General features: G+C 41.9%; 1 protein-coding gene across 1 annotated transcript; it reads left to right on the top strand.

Annotated features, from left to right (window-relative positions):
• The first annotated feature begins 891 nt into the window (after positions 1 to 891).
• On the top strand, positions 892 to 19,805 carry TNFSF10 (TNF superfamily member 10). The gene is made up of 5 exons (XM_036075649.2): positions 892 to 1,221; positions 7,332 to 7,469; positions 10,270 to 10,312; positions 15,756 to 15,860; positions 17,479 to 19,805. The coding sequence occupies exons 1-5, from the start codon at positions 1,099 to 1,101 to the stop codon at positions 17,928 to 17,930; spliced, it is 861 nt and encodes a 286-aa protein (XP_035931542.1). The 5' UTR covers positions 892 to 1,098; the 3' UTR covers positions 17,931 to 19,805.
• The last annotated feature ends 232 nt before the right edge of the window (positions 19,806 to 20,037 follow it).

The raw sequence follows: 20,037 nt of genomic DNA on the forward strand, positions 1-20,037 counted from the left end.
ATACCATACCTTTGAAATTGATGAATTTTAACGTACGTAAATAATAACCTAGATAAAGATGGAAAAGCAAATGTATATACACAGTTGGGGTTGCGGAACCAGGGACCACGATGAATGCTTTACATTTCTTACCTCATTAATCCTTGGGCATGAATATATCTTGTCTAAACCACTCAGGTACATTTCCTTGGTCTTTCTGACATTTTCTGGAATTCCATATCGCACTGTCAATAAAATCTCACTTAGGACTAAATAGGGACTTAATTTTTAAGTTGGTGAGCAGGCCCTGCTCCATCCTCTTGTCCACTCCAGTCTCCATGTCTGTAGCTAGAAAGGTTATAGGCTATATTTGCCAAGCACCCCCAGGAAGCCAGGCATGAGTAATTCATTTCATCCACCAGCTACACTTTGGGGTAGGTGTTACTATCATCCCCACTTCAAGGATGCTGAAGCTTAAGGACAAAGCCCTTAAAAACCCAGATAGGGTTTCACACCAGGAAGCAGCAGGGCCAACATCTGCCTCCAGGCAGTCTGAGCCCCCGAGGTTGTTTGCTAACCCCCACACCACACAGCCTCCCAACCAAAGACACCAGCCAGGTCGCTGAACTGCTGCATGGGGCCACGGAGTGACGTTGGCGAGATGACAAAGGAAACTTCTCCCGATGCAGCCTGCATCTCCAGACTAGAGTGGCCCCAGCTGATGGTCAGATCTGTGGTCTTGCTCCCAGGGATAGGTTGCTGGCATGAGATGCAGCATGGGAGCCTAGGAATTAGCACAGTCGCTGGGCAAAGGCACAGCCACGGGACCCAAAAGGCCCCCAGCACTGGGGAAGCAGCTCTTTGACCCAACACACAGCCCTTCCAGTTTAAAAAATTTTTAATGTCTGTTTCCCTCCTTGGTCCCTGACATTCCTATAAAATGGAGAGAGCTTCCCGGAATGCTCCTCTTCCTAGCCTGTTGTTTTCAGTTTTGTTTTGATTCTATTTTTAAATAAGTGAAACCTAAGAAGAGCTCCACCCCTGGTCGTTGGTTTGACAGCAATAACCTGCTGCCCGGCTGCCTTTGCAGCAGTGAGACTTGGACAGGACCACGGCAAAATGCAGGCCCTGGGGGGCCCCAGTCCCGGGCAGACGTGCGTGCTGATCCTGATCTTTACAGTGCTCCTGCAGTCCCTCTGCGTGGCAGTGACTTACATGTACTTCACCAGGGAGCTGAAACAGGTCAGTACCATGCACACGGTCCCTGACAGAGGCTCTCAGCCACCCCGGGGTTAACTGCCTCCGTGTCCTCTTCTGTGAAGAATTTACAGTAGGGAAAAAAAAAAAAAAGTTCCCTCTCTCTGCCTGTGGACCCTAACTGCTAACGCATGTGAATACTGAGGACCTTGCAGACGTGTGAGTTGAAAGGATTGTGTGATCAGCGTGCAGCTACAGAGCTGGCTCGACCAGCTACTAGCAGACGCAGGAACAAAACTCCTAACCTGGTTTGTTTTTTCTCTTCAACAGCATGAGCATTTTATAATACTAGCAATTGAACTAAAGCAGGCACTAAGTCTTAGAATGTCATCAGATTTATCTTTTTCCTCCAGGATACGGGGTGGGGGGTAAGTCCGATCTTTGAAACATGTTTTGGTTTGAGATCTGTGGCATTTCTGTGTTGACCATAGGGAGGATATGAAGGACTGGCATTCGTCTATTCCCTAGCCGCAGACGTGTCATGCATAAAGTCTGTAATAAAGTCCGTTACCAGATGGACTCCACATTTTATGTTCGTGATAAAATAATGGAAAATAAAACGTTGGTTCTATATCTGTGGGTGGTCCAAGTATGAATGCAGGTACATTTGACAGAGGGGAAAAAAAAACTTTGTGCCATTTTAGTTCCTGCATTTCTCAACTATATAAAACTTTTGGAACTATGAATGCAAAATGGCTGAAAATAAACCAAGTTAGCTTTGGGCTTCTAATGTATGTTTTGACTAATTGTGTATTATATAGTAGAGAATTGTGAGCTGGAAGGAACTTTGGATACCCCCCTCCCTCCATTTTATAGATGAGGAGCCTAGAGACCCCCAGACAAAATGACATAGCTCAGACAGGGCTTTGGAAGCGGAGCTGAAGTCAGTTCTTTGGGCACCTAAATAACACTCCTTCCTCCACAACAGGGTGTCCACAGGGTTGACATATTTGCACCCTTGGATGCACACTGCATCCTGCTACATTATGATAAAGCAACATTGCATCTACCAGCTGGCTAGGAAATGCAAGTAGAAGGGTCTCAGAAAAATATAAATTATCCAAATGCCATAGAGTGAGTATCTGTTAAGGAAATGCAGTTTGTATACCCTGTGGAGTATACATTTGCTTATCTCAAATGGTTGCAAATTTTTCCTTTGGATTTGGATGACGTAGACTCTTGTTTGATTTGCAAGTAATTATGAAAATTAGGGGCTACCCTTAGATGACCTGGAAGGTCAGCTTTGCTCTAGGGCAGACACAGAAGAGTCTGGATATTTGTAACTAAAACATCAGTGTAACTATAAACATGCCTCTAGTTCTAAGTCTACCTTAGAAGCTGGAATACTGCTGTGTTTGTGAAATCGGAGCTAGCCTGTCCTAACCTTTGTTAACTTTGCAGGATACACAGAACGAGTCTGTCTCTTTATTACGCAAGTCATTCCCTCAGTTTGCTGACATTACAAGTTGGCCTAATTTTAAGACTGAATTAACTAGTTCTTGACTGAGCAGACTCATGCACTTCTCTGAGTATATGATCAAGTGTTTTTTTAAAGTCGACTATAAAGGGGTGCCTGGGTGGCTCAGTCGTTAAGCGTCTGCCTTCGGCTCAGGTCATGATCCCAGGGTCCTGGGATCGAGCCCCGCATCGGGCTGCCCCCTCAGCGGGAGCCTGCTTCTCCCTCTCCCACTCCCCCTGCTTGTGTTCCCTCTCTTGCTGTGTCTCTCTCTGTCAAATAAATAAATAAAATCTTAAAAAAATAATAATAATAAAAAATAAAGTCAACTATAAAAATGGAAATCTTGAATAAAGCTTAACGTCTCTGCACATGCATACATTTTTCTTGATTGCATAGTTACATATGGATACATATATGTATAGACATACAGAAGACTTCATTGAGAGTGCCTGAAAGGGAGGAAAATTAACCAATGTTGAGCAAATACTGTGTTCCAGAAACTTGGCAAAATATTGCTCTATTTGATCCTCATCACAATCTTATAAATAGAATTACCCCATTTTACAGATAAATAAGGCTCAGGAAGTTAGGTGATTTGCCCAAAATTATAAAACAGGTTAAAGGGAAAGCCCAGTTTTGAGCCATGGCATTAGATGGGTGCTCAGTAAACTATAGCCATTGTAATTAGTATTGAGAAGTCTCTTGAAGTCATCACCCACTTCATCAGGAATGCTTGCAAGGAAAAATGAATCTGAGTCTCTTTGGTTGCCTGTGTAGAACTTGGAAAAGCATATTTAACATAAGAATTAATTTCCTAGGGGCACCTGGGTGGCTCAGTTGCTTAAGTGTCTGCCTCTGGCTCAGGTCATGATCCCAGGGTCCTGGGATTGAGCCCCACATCAGGCTCCCCACTCGGTGGGGAATATGCTTCTGCCTCTCCCTCAGCTCATGCACTCTCGCTCTCTCAAATAAATCAATAAATAAAATCTTTAAAATAAAGTTTAAGAAAATTAATTTCCTAAAACAGATCACAGATTCCACTTTGGCTGATGAAAATTTCCAGAAGATAGACTGAGCAAGGATTATAGGGAGTGTGGCCTAAGGAGGGCTGCGTAACATCTGATCGGACCTTCACAAATAAGCACAAAGAAGCCTGTAGAAACTAGCAAGCCCGAACACTAAATATGGGCTTAGCCTCTAAAGTTTTATGTCTCTCTAGGAACATTTTATGACAAGGGGACTGCCTATCACTGCGGCATCATAGATGGGAAAGACAAAGGAGAAGGGGACCCTTAGCCACCAATCTCCGTAAATGGTTCTTTATGCTACTTGTGGTTTGCAGAAAATGATTCTCAGAAATGCATGTCAGGGCAGCAGAGAAAGTCAGTGCCACCGCCTGGAAGCGTCCGAGCCAGCTGGCAAAGGAGTCCACCCTGGAGACCACAAGCCCTGCCAAGGACTGGTTGGCCTTGGCGTAGACAACCACCACGTTTGTGATGGCACCCACAGCAGTCACGGTGGAAATCCACCTGTTGGGGCTTCTGGAGCAGAAGAGCAGGCACTTGGTGCAAAAGCTGTCTGAGTGGCATGCAAATGAAAATAGCACGCACGTCCCCCGGCCCCCAACACCCAGATGTGGTTAAAGAGAGAATAGCTCAGTCTGAAATATGCTTCAAGAAATTCATGCTTTGAAGTGAGAAGGATGTGGAAAAAAAAGGACAGAGAGGGATTCATCACATTAATCATCATGAATCATTCTGGAAACAACCAGGGCACCCCCTTGCTTAGGCGACTAGTCACCAGCACTGGTCAAAGTCTGTAGGAGAAATCACCAAATATGCAAGAAACATGTAGGGATGGGGAGGAGGGTTGGGGCTTTCCTTTTGGGTTTCGATTGTTTGGAAATCAGTCTTTATTCATAGAATGTCTAGAAGGTGAAATACCACAATGTTGATCATTGTGATCTCTAGATGGTATGGTTATGAATGTCTTTTTTCCTCTTTATTTTTCTATATTTTATAAATTTTCTACAGAGAATGCCATAAAAAATATCTATGCTATCTATATATGATTTTTTGTAGGCTTAAAGAACATGACATTTTTATATAGTCTTAAGAGAAAACAACCATACACACAATTGCCCACATACAACCCAGCAAACAAGAGGGATCGTCTAGAGGTTAATTAAGAAGTAGGATTAGGGTGATTTTAGTGGGTTTTTTGTTTGTTTATTTTTCACTTAGAAAAGCATTTGTTACTTTTCTATATTTTGCAGGTTGCCTGTATACCATCAATGTTTCTAGGCTTCATTAAATTTGGGGTAACAATGGAGTCACATTAGCTTGTCAACCTCCCTCCCATGTAGACCTAGGATCTTACTCAATTTTCAGGGTTCTCCCTCCCACCTCCCAGAGGTGTTTCCGGAAAATCCCCAGCCGGTGTTCAGAACCACTAGGCCGCAGCTGGTTCTGGCCTGGGCTGGGCCCTGCTGCATTCCCACCCTCTCACACTCCTCTTCAGTTCCCAGGAAGCTGCCAGCTCCCTTACTTCATGGTCCCCAGGCAGCTCTCAGCTCTGCCTTCTCCTGCCCCTGGCCCTAGCTTCTCCTGTTCTTCATCCTGTCAGGCTGAGAGACTTTCCAGCTGCTGTGAAAGAAAAAAATAAATTGCCTTCCTCTCTGTGTCATGCACATCTTTTCATCTCAACAAGTTAGAGAAGTCTGTGAGCCTGTTTATTCAGTTTCATCAAACCAATGTCTGGCCAGAAAACACCCATACTGGTTGCGCGGGACGTTGTCCAATGTAGCTAACTTGCTCTTCCTGGAACCACCCTCTGGCCTTGTACTGAATCCAGCTCCTCCTCTCTGAGCCTCCCCACCCCCAGTTGCTGGATATGTTCTTGTATTTCTAAAGCATACCCAATTGAGTTCCTTCCCGGGAAATGCTTTTTAGCTCCCACAGATATTGGAGATGCAAATAGATGTCTACAGGAGAAGAGCATGGGGAGTGAAGGGGCAAAGCAATGTTGTCTAACTCCACCTCTGGTCATATCTCCACTCAGGTGGCCCCAGCTGTCACCCCTAATACATCTACTAAGTTGAATGTTTGGCTCTTGTAATTAAAAACAGGAAGAAAGAAAGTAAACATTTTTTTAAAAGTAAATGAATGTTCTATGCCAGAGTACGTGGAAGGAATTCATCAACTCAGGTTTGTACTTTTGCCCTTGAGGGAGGTTGATCAAATGTCCGAGGGGTACATGGCTGGGCACAGAACAATGTGACTCTGGCTGGGACCTCTCATAAACAAGTTATTTTGATTTGGAATGAGGTTGTCTTTTTATAGGAAGGAGCATCATTAAGTTTGATCTTTCCTTCAAGCTTTGGAGTCCCCTGAGTTCAAACGACAGATAAAAATGGCCATTTCCCCATTTATTTCTCCAGAGAAAGGCAATTCGGATTTGTACAGGGAAATAATATCTCCTCAATCCCAGTTGTTAAAAACAAAAACAGGAAAAAAGAAAAAACCTAATGTCCGACCTTGAGTGGACTTCCCGTTTTTCTTTGTAAAATTAACCAGTTATCAGCCTGGAATGTGCTGGATGATTTGGGATGTATGCGTGCATGCATTTGGGTTTGTGAGTGCGTGTGTGTGTGTGTGTGTGTATACGTGTGTGTGTGTGTGTTTAATATGAAGCTAGGACTTTGTTGACAATTACCTGGTCATTATAAATGTTTGCTCTCAATCAGAAGGAGGGGACAAACCTTCAAATGGTGTTTCAAGTGTCTGGAGGTAAATCCCTGGCTAGTGTGGACATTTAATAAAACAACGTTAAAATTTCCAGTGGCAATATGTTTAAGATTCTGCCATCCAGAGGAGTAGAAATCACAACAGTAACTAGAATTTACCCAACACCAAAAGCTCAGATCAAGAAACAGAACATTACCTGCACCCCAAAGGCCACAAAGGACCTGTTTAATTTTTATTTAGGATTCTGGAATTTAAATGGACTCTATTGCCTACCTTTTTATTTATTTATTTATTTTTTTTTTGAGAGAGAGAATGCTTGAGCGGGGAGGGGCAGAGGGAGAGGGAGAGAGAATCTTAAGCAGGCTCCACGCTGAGCCCAGAGCCCAATTCAGGACTTGATCTCATGACCCTGAGATCATGAGCTGAGCTGAAATCAGAAGTCGGACACTTAACAGACTGAGCCACCCAGGCGCCCTTCTATTGCCTACTTTGTACCTAGGTGGTTTCCCATCTTTAGAATGGGATCCTCACCATCCTAGAGCTGGAAAGGACCTCAAAGATCACCACATTGAACCAGCTCAAAAATCAAATAAAAAACAGACACGGAAGAGAAAAAGCAATTTGTTGAGAGACACACCGGGGCAGTGAAGGTCATTGTGACCCAGGACGTCTGGCCCACACCTGTAACCTTTCCACAATATCCAGCTGCTTCCTTGTATTCACTGGACAAAGGACAGCATGCTTGCTTTTATTTCAAGCCATGAGCTTATCTAAGGTGCCAAGATGTCTCTGAATCTGTCATCCATCAGTTCCTCTTGCTTTAACTCGTAAATGAACAAAAATAAAAAGCTCTTGTGTGTAATATTGTGTTCTATTCCATCTTAACCCAGATGCAGGACAAGTACTCCCAAAGTGGCATCGCTTGTTTCTTAAAGGAAGATGATATCCCTTGGGACCCCGATGATGAGGAGAGTATGAACAACCCTTGCTGGCAAGTGAAGTGGCAACTCCGTCAGGTTGTTAGAAAGGTAGGTGGACCACCGGGTCACGCCACCAGCAGGCGTGGAAGGTCGCAGGAGAGGGAACACTTAAGATCATCAAGTGGAGATGCCTCATTTTGCAAAGGAGGAAACTGAGGCCCAGAATGTTTAAGTGATTTTCCCTGAATTCATAGAACTAGGAGAAAGTGGAATAGCACCAAACAGTGGGTCCTGGCTGACTCCTGGTCTAGAGTTCACTCCTCTACTCCAGAGAGCCTCCCCATTGAGTCTAACCTTTTTTATCTCCCATTGTGGAAATTGAGGCAGAGACAGGGCAATATGTTCCAGGTCACACAACAATAAAAGATTAAAAGATGTGTGTGATTTTGGTATTGTTGCTCAGAAGACAGAAGAAGCCAAATACTGGTGTTTTATACTCTTCCAGCCTTGTTGATCTCTGGAATTAAACATATATTTATTTTTGTATGCATGTAGAGATGAAGAAAGAGGAAAAGAAGAGGGAAGAAAGAGATACTTTGAGAAATTGAAGGTGATGACATCTCAATTTATAGTTAATAAATAACCAATTACAAAATATCTGTTTATGGAAGTTGCTTAAACAGGATTTCTAGCAGAAACACTATGTCAGCAAACTGTTTCACTAAATTACGTAATTTTACTTTCATAGTTTTACCTTCTGCCTGTCCGGAAAGGTCAGATGAGAACATGGGTATGAAAATACTCTGTAAACTGTGAAAGAACATCATTATTTAAAAAAAAAAAAATACTGGGGACATTCCCAGTGCAGGAAGGAGGTGCGTTTTAAAGATATGATTACAAGTCCATTGTTTGGTGTTCAGTCTGTGTTTGCATAGAAACAATGTTATGCTTGTGGTTAGGGCTCCACTTGATAACCCAAGCAGTCTTTATGGTAGAGCCCAGATGTCCCCGAGGAGGCCATTTCTATGAGAAATGAAATCCGACCTCACCTGGAGGCCAGGGCAGGGTGCCCACTGTACACAAGCTATACCAAAGCAGCTGTGACTCCATTGCCCCAGGTGGTGAGGACCAGGAAGCCTGGGGTGGGGGAAGGGGGGCCTCCTGAGGAGACTGAGGAATGGGACTCGGCAGTCCCTGGGTTGGTGGGGGCAACCCACAGGTGGCAGGGGAGAGAAACTCAGAACTAGGGCATAAATCTGAAGCCTAAGAAGGGGGCTGGATGCTGGGGCTGGGAGTGGGGGGTTAGAGAAGTAGTGGGGATAGACTCCGCATACCTCTCTCTTGTTGTTCTCTCACTCCCTCCCATTCGCACACATTGCCACTCACTAGAATAGGGAGAGGCTGGGAGAGGACACAGACAGGTGGTGGCAGGGTAGGGGGGAAGGATTTCCCATTTTTTTCAGACACCATTAATGGAACAGATTATTTTCCAGTAAACATCTTATCCCTATTCCATATGGTATCTCATTTAATCCTCAGAATAGCTCTGTGAGGAAGGAATCAAAATTATTATCTTCCTCTTTCTTTTTTTTTAAGATTTATTTATTTATTTTAGAGAGAGAGAACCTAAGGGGGACGAGGGTAGAATCTCCAGCAGACTCCCCACTGAGTGTGGAGCCCGACTTGGGGCTGGATCCCATGACCCTGACCCTGACCCTGAAATCAAGAGTTGGATGCTCAACCAACTAGGCCCCTTCTTCCTCTTTTTTTTTTTTTTAAATAGATGAAGAAATTAAAGTTCACATTGGTTAAGTAACTTGAGCAAAGTCTCCAAGAGCTAGTGATTGACACATTTGAATCTGGTCCATCTGACCAGACTGTCATCATTTTTCATTCTGCCTCCCACACTATAGGAATTACCCCTCTCTCTTTCCTGCTCCTTCCTTCCTTCCTTCCTAACTTCTATCCCAGAATGAGAGAGACAGAGAGACTATGCTGAGGCCACCACCGCATGCCCACTGGGCTAAGGTCCAACCTGCCCTTATTGGATCAGCGTTTGAGACCAAGGGGAAAGCAGAGAGCTTCTGGTTTGGGGTGGGAGTACAGAGGAGGGGAGTTTCTGGAAGTTTCAAAAGGAACAACAGTGGCGGAAAAGGAGGGCAGTGATGGACAAAAGCCCAGGTGATAGAACTAAGTGGAGGGGACTTTAGAAGGCACGGATGCGCTCAGCACGACTAGCTCATCTAATAGAAAGACTAAGGTTTCCCTCTTTCTTACTGGTTTTCCCAACAGGTTAGTACAAAGAAGGTGATACTAGTTGTTTAGTAAAGGTATTGGCACTTGGTAAAACACGTTTATGTGAAGGATGCCCTGGCCACGTGTCAGAAGTGAGAGAACGACACAGTGTGGCCAGGTCCTGCCTTGATGGGCTCTATACGTCTGTGGGTCTCATGAGAGAGAGCGAAGCGTGCCTTACCCCTTGAGGCTTGGGTCTGCCCAGCCATTCAAAGCCCCTGAAAACACTCTTACACAGTGCATTTACACACACACTTGCCTGCAGACCCACACCCCACACGGAGAAACTGAGGAGGCCTGGGCACCACATCCAGCAGCCACAAGGAGGTTTGGGGAACATTAGCTTCATCTAACTTGCCAGATGGCACCTTCCTCCTGGGCTGCTCCACGTGTGGCCTTTGGAACAGAACTTTCCACAGCAGCCTCTGCCTCAGTACTCCCCCAGCTCCCACCCAGCCCCGCGCAAACCCTGTGCTTGAACAACTAAAGCTTCAGAGGTTCCTATCTGACGTAGAAATGACATCTTAGACATCAGCAAGAAGGGTCGTAGACATTCTGTAGTCAGTTGAAATTTTTAGGGAAATTAACAAGATTTATTCAATACTGTTTGCAGATGATTTTGAAAACCTATGAGGAAACCATTCCTGCAGTTCCAGGTAGTATTTTTTGTTTGTTTGTTATTTTAATTTTCTACTGTCGACTTCATGACAGGGGGAATAGCTCTCCAGCCCTTTTTCTCTGCTCCCATCCACACGTCCCCCCTCGGACTGCGAGTCAGTTTCTCAAGCCACTTGATTCTATTTTCCTATTTGTGTTTGGCAGTTAGAAAGCTTAGAGCCAATTCTGGGGCCCGACCTGTGGTCAAAACTTTATTTCATCTGAATCTTGTTTTTCCACCATGGATTTCCCTTTCACCTTGATTTCTTCAGTTATTTACTTTTTACTTTCAAATGTGTTGTACATAAGTCATCTGAATCCTTTCTGGAACATGGTTGGAGGTAAGATAAATGAGGGCCCCAACATAACCCATCTTCTTTGCTTCTGACCACCACGAGGCTCTATGCCTTTCTTTATGCAAGAGCCCTTCGCTTCGTCATCTTTTCCAGCAATCCTTTACCCACCACACTTCTCATCTTGTGGTCCCTCAGCCATGACCACCTTCCTGTTCATGGTCAGCGGCCTGTTTCAACCCACATTCCCTTTGAGGGCTGTTGCCCAGGCTGGCTTCTGCCGTTCCTGGCTTCTCATATAACTGACTCCTTCTCATTCTGATCCTATCACCTCATTGTTACCTCTTCAGAGAAAAATTCCCTGCCTACCTTTCTAAGTAAGTTCCTCCCACACCCTGCTATTTCTATAGCACTTATCTTGTGCATTTCCTTTTATTTGTATATATATTTTTTATTTGTGTGCTATCTGATTCCCTACTAATTAAATTAGATCCACAAAGACAGAACACGTCTGTTTCTCTCATCTGTCTATACCTAGCCCCTAACTTGATGCTCCAAACCTAGTAGATTCTTTTATCCCCCTGGCCCTGAGGTGTAACACCTTTCATGTGCATGTGTGTGTGTGTGTGTGTGTATTTTGATTGAGATGAAATTCACATAACATACAAGTAACTTTTTTTTGAGGTATCATTCTCATTTCATTTTATTTTTTCATTGAAGTAGAGTTGACATACAACAATATATTAGTTTTAGGGGTACATCATAGTGATTTGACATTTACATACATTACAAAATACTCACTACAATAAGTATAGTTACTATCTGTCACCATACAGAGTTATTCCAATATTATTGACTATCTTCCTTGTAATGTATTTTATATCACCGTGACTTACTTGTTTTATAACTGGAAGTTTGTACCTCTTAATCCCCTATACCTATTTCACCCATCTCCCCAACCCACTCCCTTTTGGGCAACCATCAGTTTGTTCTCTGTTTTTATGTGTCTGTTTGTCTTGTTTTGTTTGTTTTTAGGTTCCACATATAAGTGAAACCTTACATTATTTGTTTTTATCTGTCTGACTTATTTCACTTAGCATAATACCCTCCAGGCCCATCCATGGTGTCTCAAATGGCTAGAATTCATTGTCTTTTATAGCTGAATAATATTCCATTGTGTATATATACCACAGCTTCTTTATCCATTCATCTATCAGTGGACACTTGGGCTGCTCCCATATCTTGGCTATTGTAAATAATGCTGCAATGAACATAAGGATGCACACATCTTTTCAAGATAGTGATTTCATTTGCATTTTCTTGGGATAGATATCCAGCAGTGGAATTGCTGGATTGTATGGTTTTCCTATTTTTAATTTTTTGAGGAATTTCCATACTATTTTCCAGAGCGGGTGCACCAAATTATATTCCTACCAGCAGTGCAGTAGGGTTCCCTTTTCTCCACACCCTTACCAGCACTTGTTGTTGCTTGTCTTCTTGTTATTAGCCATTCTGACAGGTGTGAGGTGATGTCTCACCGTGGTTGTGGTTTGCATTTCCCTGATGATCAGGGATGCTGAGCATCTATCCATGGCAGGGCAGGAGCAGCTTTGAGGGGACACTGATCTCAGCCGGGCTGTTGTAGAGGACCTTCTACCAGGATGGGCAGATTGGGTGGGGCAGGTCCACAGGGCAATGCCAGGGCGAGGCGAGCGGTGCGAGCAAGGTAGATGGAGAGAGTGAGAACTGGCACGGGTCAGTGCATCAGGCCAGCTAGGCAGAAGGAGGGTAAGAGGAAAGGCCTCCAGCTCTCTGTTCCCAAAGCAAGTGCCTATAGATCCCTGCCTTTCTATCACATGCCCTGAAATTAGTCAATCAATCTCCTTCACATATGGCCCAGGCACTTGTGAACCCGCTGCCTCTGTGCTGGGTCTTGGAGTGAGTGAGTTTGTGTGTAAGCCATTTAAAAGCAGAGTCTTGGTTTCCTATAGCCCTCTGGCTTTCCTGGAGGTGAGCCGCCCTGATTTTCAAAGCCGGACATTGTGAGAGCTTGTCATCCCAGTGCAGGTCCCCAGGCAGGGGGACAGTGCCCCATGTGGGTCTTGACTCCCTTGCTCCCCAGGGGGAGCTCCACACCTATGTATCCCCCCTCCTCTTGTAGATCACATCACCTTGCGGGTGGGTCCTGACCAGACCTGTCTCTGCTCCCTTTCAACGCTTCTCCTTGTGGTTTTTCTTTATAACTTTAGCTGTGGAAGATCTGTTCTGCTAGTCTTCAGGTCCTTCTCAGAGAGAATTGTTCTATATGCAGTTGTAGCCTTGGTGTGTCCGTGGGAGAATGTGAGCTCAGGATCCTCCCACGCCACCACCTTCAAAAATGTTACAATGAACCATTTTGAAGTGTCTGATTTAGTGGCAGATCGTGCATTCATAATATTGTGCCACCACCATCTCTCCACATAGAAGGTTCTTAATACATATTTTTTAATGAATACATAAGTCAATAAAACTATTGAATAAAATTTGCTACTTTTTCACATTTGGCTCACCATAGCCCCATTTCCCCATATTACTGGCCACAGAGGCCTGAATACATATACCAGAGACCGCCAGCCTAGGGCACAGCAGCCTGGCAGAGAAGAAACAGTTCTTTAATGTAAGTGTTGTAATGATGTCTTTTTACTTTTCCAACTCTCTTTTTTCAAAACAACAAGCTTCCTCATTGCTTAACAACTCCCATTTTTCTTTATTAAATAGGCTTTATTAAACATGAAGGATAAGACCTGTTCTCAAGGTCTACACATTCTTTCTGATTATTTTCCCCAAGGTGAAAGTGGTAGTCAGAACGGTGAACACTCCCCTTCTTCTGATGAGGCACAACAGATCCATGGTCTACAGTAGATGCATGTACTATTTTCAGTGTTGTAAGAAGACTACTCTTCTCTATTCATCACAATAAGACGTAGAAATCATGTGCTAATCAGTATACCAAGATTTATTCATGACACCCAAATAGACATGTTCATGGGTTCTTTTTCCACGAAGTGTTTGCTGTAGCCAGTAGGAAATCTCCTCTTTGTTTGTTTGTTTACTTATTTATTGAAATCTCCTCTTTAGAATTTGCTTTTATATTTAGGCTTTCCCAGATTACAATGACCTCAAATGTAAGATATTTATAATTGAATTCGGTTATTGAATATTTTAAAACAAAGTGTTAAGGTCTAAGGGCAGGCAAGGCATTATGAATTATTTAACAGTGAAAGTTGAAGGTGAAAGGACACATCAACCTTGAAAGCTGAGCATTCTGAGAGTATTATGTAATTGGTCATGCATCCCCATGATATGTTTGGTCTTCAGGACTGTGCAGACGCCCACCCATCCTGAATACGTAACAACTTGTACCAGATAGATGGAAGAGATTCTCATTTCCTATTCATTCCTTTCCTGTGAAATTGTACCACTTCCTTTCATTTCCACCTCCTACTAGCCTCGATGAAGGCCTCCTGTTCTCAGTCCTGATCAGTTATAGTCTGGTAACTTGCCAGTCTCCAGCCCTCCCACCTTCTACCCATCAAACCTTACTTTGAGATAGGATAGCCTAAAGCACAACACATTATCTCTTCACTTCTCCTACCAAAATCTTTCAGAGTCTTTCCGTGTCCTTACAATCCACATCTCTTAGCTTCACATTCAAATCCTCTGTCATTTGGCTCCTCGTTCAAGCCTGAAACAACTCCTCCTATGCTGTGGCCCAGGAATGCTTTGTGCATCCTGCCTCCGGCCCCTGTCCTGGATCTCTTAGAATGCCCTTCTTCCGTTCCTTCCTTCCCAAGTCTGCCCCTCCTCATCCTGTTCAGATCATTATCCTTGCACCTCAAATATCTGCTTGCATTCATCTGTCTCTAATTCTTTCTCCTTGCTCCTAAAAGAGTGCCTGGCATAGACGTGATGGGCACTTCGGTGTGTTGGAGTAAGCCTTAGCACAAACCCTCCCCTGACCTCAGTCCTCCAATAAATAGGAATCTTTCCCTCTTCTGAACACACATCCCCCTTTATTTATATTTCTCACAGATAAATTTTCACTGTCTAGTTCATATCTTTCCTAAAAGACTGTAAGTCCTTTGAGGGCTCAGTCAGTGTAATCAGTGATTATTCTTTGCAACCCCTGTCCGACATAGTGCCGTGCCTCATTCCTGGCAATATTTGCTTGACGAAAGAATATCATTTATCTTAACAACCAGTGTAAGCACACTGGGGAAATTTGAGCTGATTTTTTTTAAAGGGTAGTTTGTTGAATTTGTATATTAAAAGGCTGCTCCAAAGTACTTCAGAATGTGATCAATAAGTGTTATTTGTTTATTATGATCTATGAATTCATGATTCTTATGTTTATATACTGATTATCATGACCAGTATGCCAATTCATATTTCTTTTAGGGGGGCGGGGGCGGGGGATGAACTATTGGGAACCAGTTTGTAGCATCTATAGACCCTCGTTATCACTGCTACTCCTTTAGAATTAGGTTCGCTCTGATTGTTTCTATATATAACTCGTGGAAATTCACCAGTGCTTGGTTATTTGTGCACTTTAAATGACTCAGTAGAATTATTACATGTCCACAGTTATTTACTTATTTGTTTGTTTGCTTTGGAAAAGGGCCAGAATCTTCATTTTGTTATATTCTGGTTGGACCTTACCTTTGAAATGCCAATAAATTCTGACCCAAGTTACTGCTTATTCTTCTCATTTAAAATACTTTCGAAATTAGGGGCGCCTGGGTGGCTCAGTCGTTAAGCGTCTGCCTTCGGCTCAGGTCATGATCCCAGGGTCCTGGGATCGAGCCCCACATCGGGCTCCATGCTCCGCAGGAAGCCTGCTTCTCCCTCTCTCACTCCCACTGCTTGTGTTCCCTCTCTCACTGTGTCTGTCTCTGTCAAATAAATAAATAAAATCTTTAAAAAAAAATACTTTCGAAATTAAACATAAGCTGGAATAGATGGATCATCATATTAAAATGTAGGCTGTTTTACAATCCACTTTGGAAGCCCAGTGTACTTAACAATGTCTGACCGATAGCAGCTCTGAATAGCAATGTATTTGAAAAGTGGTTTGACAAGTGCTGAAGATTTTTTGTCATTTTTCTTTTAGAAAAGCAGCTAAATATTCCTTACGTAGTAAGTGAAAGACGTCTTCAGAGAGTAGCAGCTCACATAACTGGAAGCAGTCGGAGAAGAAGCATATTTCCAGTTCCAAGTAAGAGAAACAACAAATAAATGGCTTAAAGGAAGGCAATGGAAAAATTTTTCCCAAATAATTTATTCTTTTAACTTGTACATGAAATGTTGATATGGCTGTCTACAAAATGTTCATAGGAATCTGGGCTCAGATTGACTCTTTTCAGAAGCAAGATTACAAGACAAATAGTTCAATATCTGCTCTCAGGAAAGTTATGTGGTGGGAGAACTTTGTCTTTGAGTTTCCCATGCCCCTATTTGTGCTTTTCTTCCTCTTCTTCAAAGTAATTTCTCTTTCTCACTCCCATCAAATCTTCTTCCTCTCTAAAGGTTCTAAATCAATTATTTACTTTCACCATGAATCACTAGGTATTCCTTGTGGCATGTGTATTTGGTTGAATTATGGGAAGTTGCCAATATTTGACCATTTTTTGCTCACAGATATGTCAGTTTCATATAGTTTAACCAATTAAGGTAAGCCTATTTCTTACCTAAAGAACCGGTGTCCACGCAGTGCTGTAACAGTGCAAGAGTCTTACGGTCTAAATATCCATGTTGGAATACCAGCTCCTCTTTACCTAGATATATGTCTTGAGCAAATTACCTAATCAAATCAAGCTTTAGTTTCTTCAGATACAAAGTAAAGATAATCTTTAAGTCATAAAATACTGAAGATTAGCACAGGCAAAATTCCTGTGTATTGTAAGTACTCAATAAATAGTTGCTTTTATTATGATGAGAGGTTTTATCCCAAGTTAAAGAAATTTCAGGTATCAGTTAAAATATGAAAAGATTGTGGGATTTTTTTTTTCGGGGCAGTTGCCTTCCTGGTATTCCTCCACTCATGCTTTATGAATGATTGACATGTTCTGCCTATGAGTGAGATCATTATTATAATGTTACTGTTTACTATTCATCAAGAAACACGATAGTTGTTTTACACTGTTGAAAAACTAAATTTTGCACCAATCTTGGAGATGAGCCCAAAGTTAAAGGAATATCATGTTTTGGTAGGGCCCTTTTTCACTCAAAGTCTTTGGGAGCTAAAGACCCAGGGGTCTGAACATCTTTAAATCTGAGCTCTCTTTGCCAAACCATGTGCCCTATCTTATTGTGGACTAGAGATGTTTTCTGCTTGAATGGTGCCTTTGACTCTGGATTGCTGAGAAAGACCAAGAAGGAACCCAAAGAGACCCAAAGAAATAGCAATAAGTTCTGAGCTCCAGGCTTGAAAAATTGATAATGTTTCTTTTAGTTTCCTTATCTGTTACTCATTTGCACTCACCAGCATAGGAAGGGAGGCAGGGGTTTGGGACAGAAGTTCTGTCCAGGAGTAAAGATTGCCATCTGAGTTAATCATCCCTCATGCTACAGTTTAGATCTGTGGCCTAAGTGGTGGATGAGGTACAGAAAAGTAAGGGACTTCCAGCAGATCACAATGATACAGTAGCCTCCAGATTCCTATAGGACTGAAATTTAGAATCCTTGTAAGATTGAAGGAGCAAGAAGTTTTATACTAGATTGAAATTCTTTAAAATCCCCACCAAAAAACTGGCTAGCCACAGCTACTGAGATAATTCTTACCTTTGCTACAAACTTCTTTCTTTTAATTTTCTTTCTCCCTAAACTTCATCCAGGCTCCAAGAATGAAAAAGCTTTGGGCCAGAAAATAAACTCCTGGGAGTCATCAAGAAAAGGACATTCATTCTTGAATAATTTGCACTTGAGGAATGGAGAGCTTATTATCCTTCACAGGGGGTTTTATTACATCTATTCCCAAACATACTTTCGATTTCAGGAACCTGAGGAAACTTCGGGAACAATTTCAACAGAACAGAACAGAAAGAAAAACAAACAAATGGTACAATATATTTACAAATACACAAGTTATCCTGATCCTATACTGCTGATGAAAAGTGCTAGAAATAGTTGTTGGTCTAAAGATTCTGAATATGGACTCTATTCCATCTATCAAGGTGGGATATTTGAACTTAAGGAAAATGATAGAATTTTTGTCTCTGTAAATAATGAGCAATTGATTGACATGGACCAAGAAGCCAGTTTTTTTGGAGCCTTTTTAATTGGCTAAATAATCTGCAAAGAAAAACATTATTCTCAAAGTGACCATTCACAGCAAAGCAAGGAAGTCTGAGCAAAGCCACTTCAACCAAAAGACCAAAAAAGCAACACGTGCTTCTCTAATATCTCTGAAAATGACCAAGTCATTCTAAGAAAGTGAAATAGCCGAAAGAACTTTCAGGGATCTAGCAGATATCAGTTTGCTAGCAGAAATCTAAAAGATTCTGTTTCCAAACACTTGTGTAGCAATAAACAGCTGTCTTTATTATCTACTCTTGTGAAGATTCCAGAAGAAAGATTAATGATCCATCTATTTTTTATGTAGGCTCCACAGCCAATGTGTAGCCCAACAGCGGGCTTGAACTCACAACCCTGAGATCAAGACCTGAGCTGAGATCAAGAGACGGACACTTAACTGACTGAACCACCCCGGCACCCAATGATCCATCTCATAAGTCACTTCCAGGTTACCATAAGGGACAACACTGCCAAAGTTGAAAGGGGAACCACAAAAAGGTCATGATCTTGGGAGGTAGCCTCTGTCAATATATGCGATGTGCAAAGGGTGTTTGTGTTGTGCATGACCTCACAGGAGTTATCTCATACACCTGGATTTGATGGAAATAAGAACATTCTACTCAAAATAATATCATTTTGTTTAAAAAAACTAACTAAATTTATGCTCAGTGAACAAAGAATTATTTCTGAATGACTTGTGATTTTCACTCCCAAAAGTCAGGCTGGTCAAAAGCACTGATAATATTTTTGATGGGGACTCCATAATGAGTGAACAGCTAATCAGAACAAGGCAATTTGGTCTCATGGGAGCAGGAGGACAAATAGGAAAGTGGAAATGCCAAACACAGGTAAATTAGCAGAAAAGAACCTAGGAAAGATCTGATCCCCACCCCCTACCCTTCTACCCCATCCTCCACTGCCAAATGTCATTGTCTAGTATACAAATGCTTAAGGTTGTTTCAGTTACTTGCCTCTGTCAGAAGAAGAGCAATTGCTTTTATCTGCCAAAATTGTGACACAAAACAATTTATTTCACCATTTAATCTAACCAGTTGGAGAAAAAAAATTAGTTGGAGTATTTGTCCAATCTCTTCTAACTATTGTCCTAAACACAGCATAATTCATACTTTGGGCTTGTATGCTCAAACGTTCATTTAAACGTATCTGATCAAATAAGTTTTTTCAAAAGAGGCTCATTTAAATTTAAATTTACAACATGCTTCAGATACTTGGCACTTCTGGCCCTTCTTACTCTATTTTCTATAACACTAGTTAAGTTTTTACATACTGACAAATTGACTTCATTTGTTATTCTGTTTTTTAAAGCCTGCCTCCTCTCACCAGAATGTAAGCACTGTGATCGCAGGGAACATGTAGTCCTGCTCACATCTGTAACCTCAGGACCTGGGACAGTACCTTAACATAGTACCCACACAAAATATATTTGTGAATAAACGAATGATGGAGTGAATGAATACCTAATCCTATGGGGGAAAAAATTTAAAACCAGCCACTGCCTTATCCCTTATACTGAAAAAAACGTTGAGGAATTTCAAAAGTAATCTCAAAGTGAAGAAAACCTTTTATTTTCTTATTTTTTTAAAGATTTAATTTTTAAGTAATCTCTACATCCAACGTGGGGCACCAACTTACAACCCCAAGATCAAGAGCCGTACACCCTACTGACTGAGTCAGCCAGGAGCTCCAAAGACCTTTTAAACAAGGATTTAAAACTCAAAGAAAAAGACTACAATGTGTGTTAAATAAAACCTTGAAATGAAAGAGAAAATTAATTTTTACTCTATATTTTTATACTAAATATGTAAGATATGTTACTTTTTCAATAAAAATGACATGTTAAAATGTGTAGTTTTTGTTTAATACTTGCATTTGTTTTATGGTACCAAGATTATTCAAATCTTCTTCTAATCTCTTTTTCATGATATCTTTTATCTGACATATCTTACAGAAGAAAGGAAATAATTGCTCACTTTTTATTTAATGTGTTAAAATATATCAGTCTTTTCCTTTATAGTTAATGCTTTTGTTATGGGTTGAATTGTGTCCCCCGAAAAGGGTATGTTGAAGTCCCACTCCCC

This window comes from Halichoerus grypus, chromosome 1 (genome assembly GCF_964656455.1).
Source record: "Halichoerus grypus chromosome 1, mHalGry1.hap1.1, whole genome shotgun sequence".
In the NCBI taxonomy this organism is placed as follows: Eukaryota; Metazoa; Chordata; class Mammalia; order Carnivora; family Phocidae; genus Halichoerus; species Halichoerus grypus.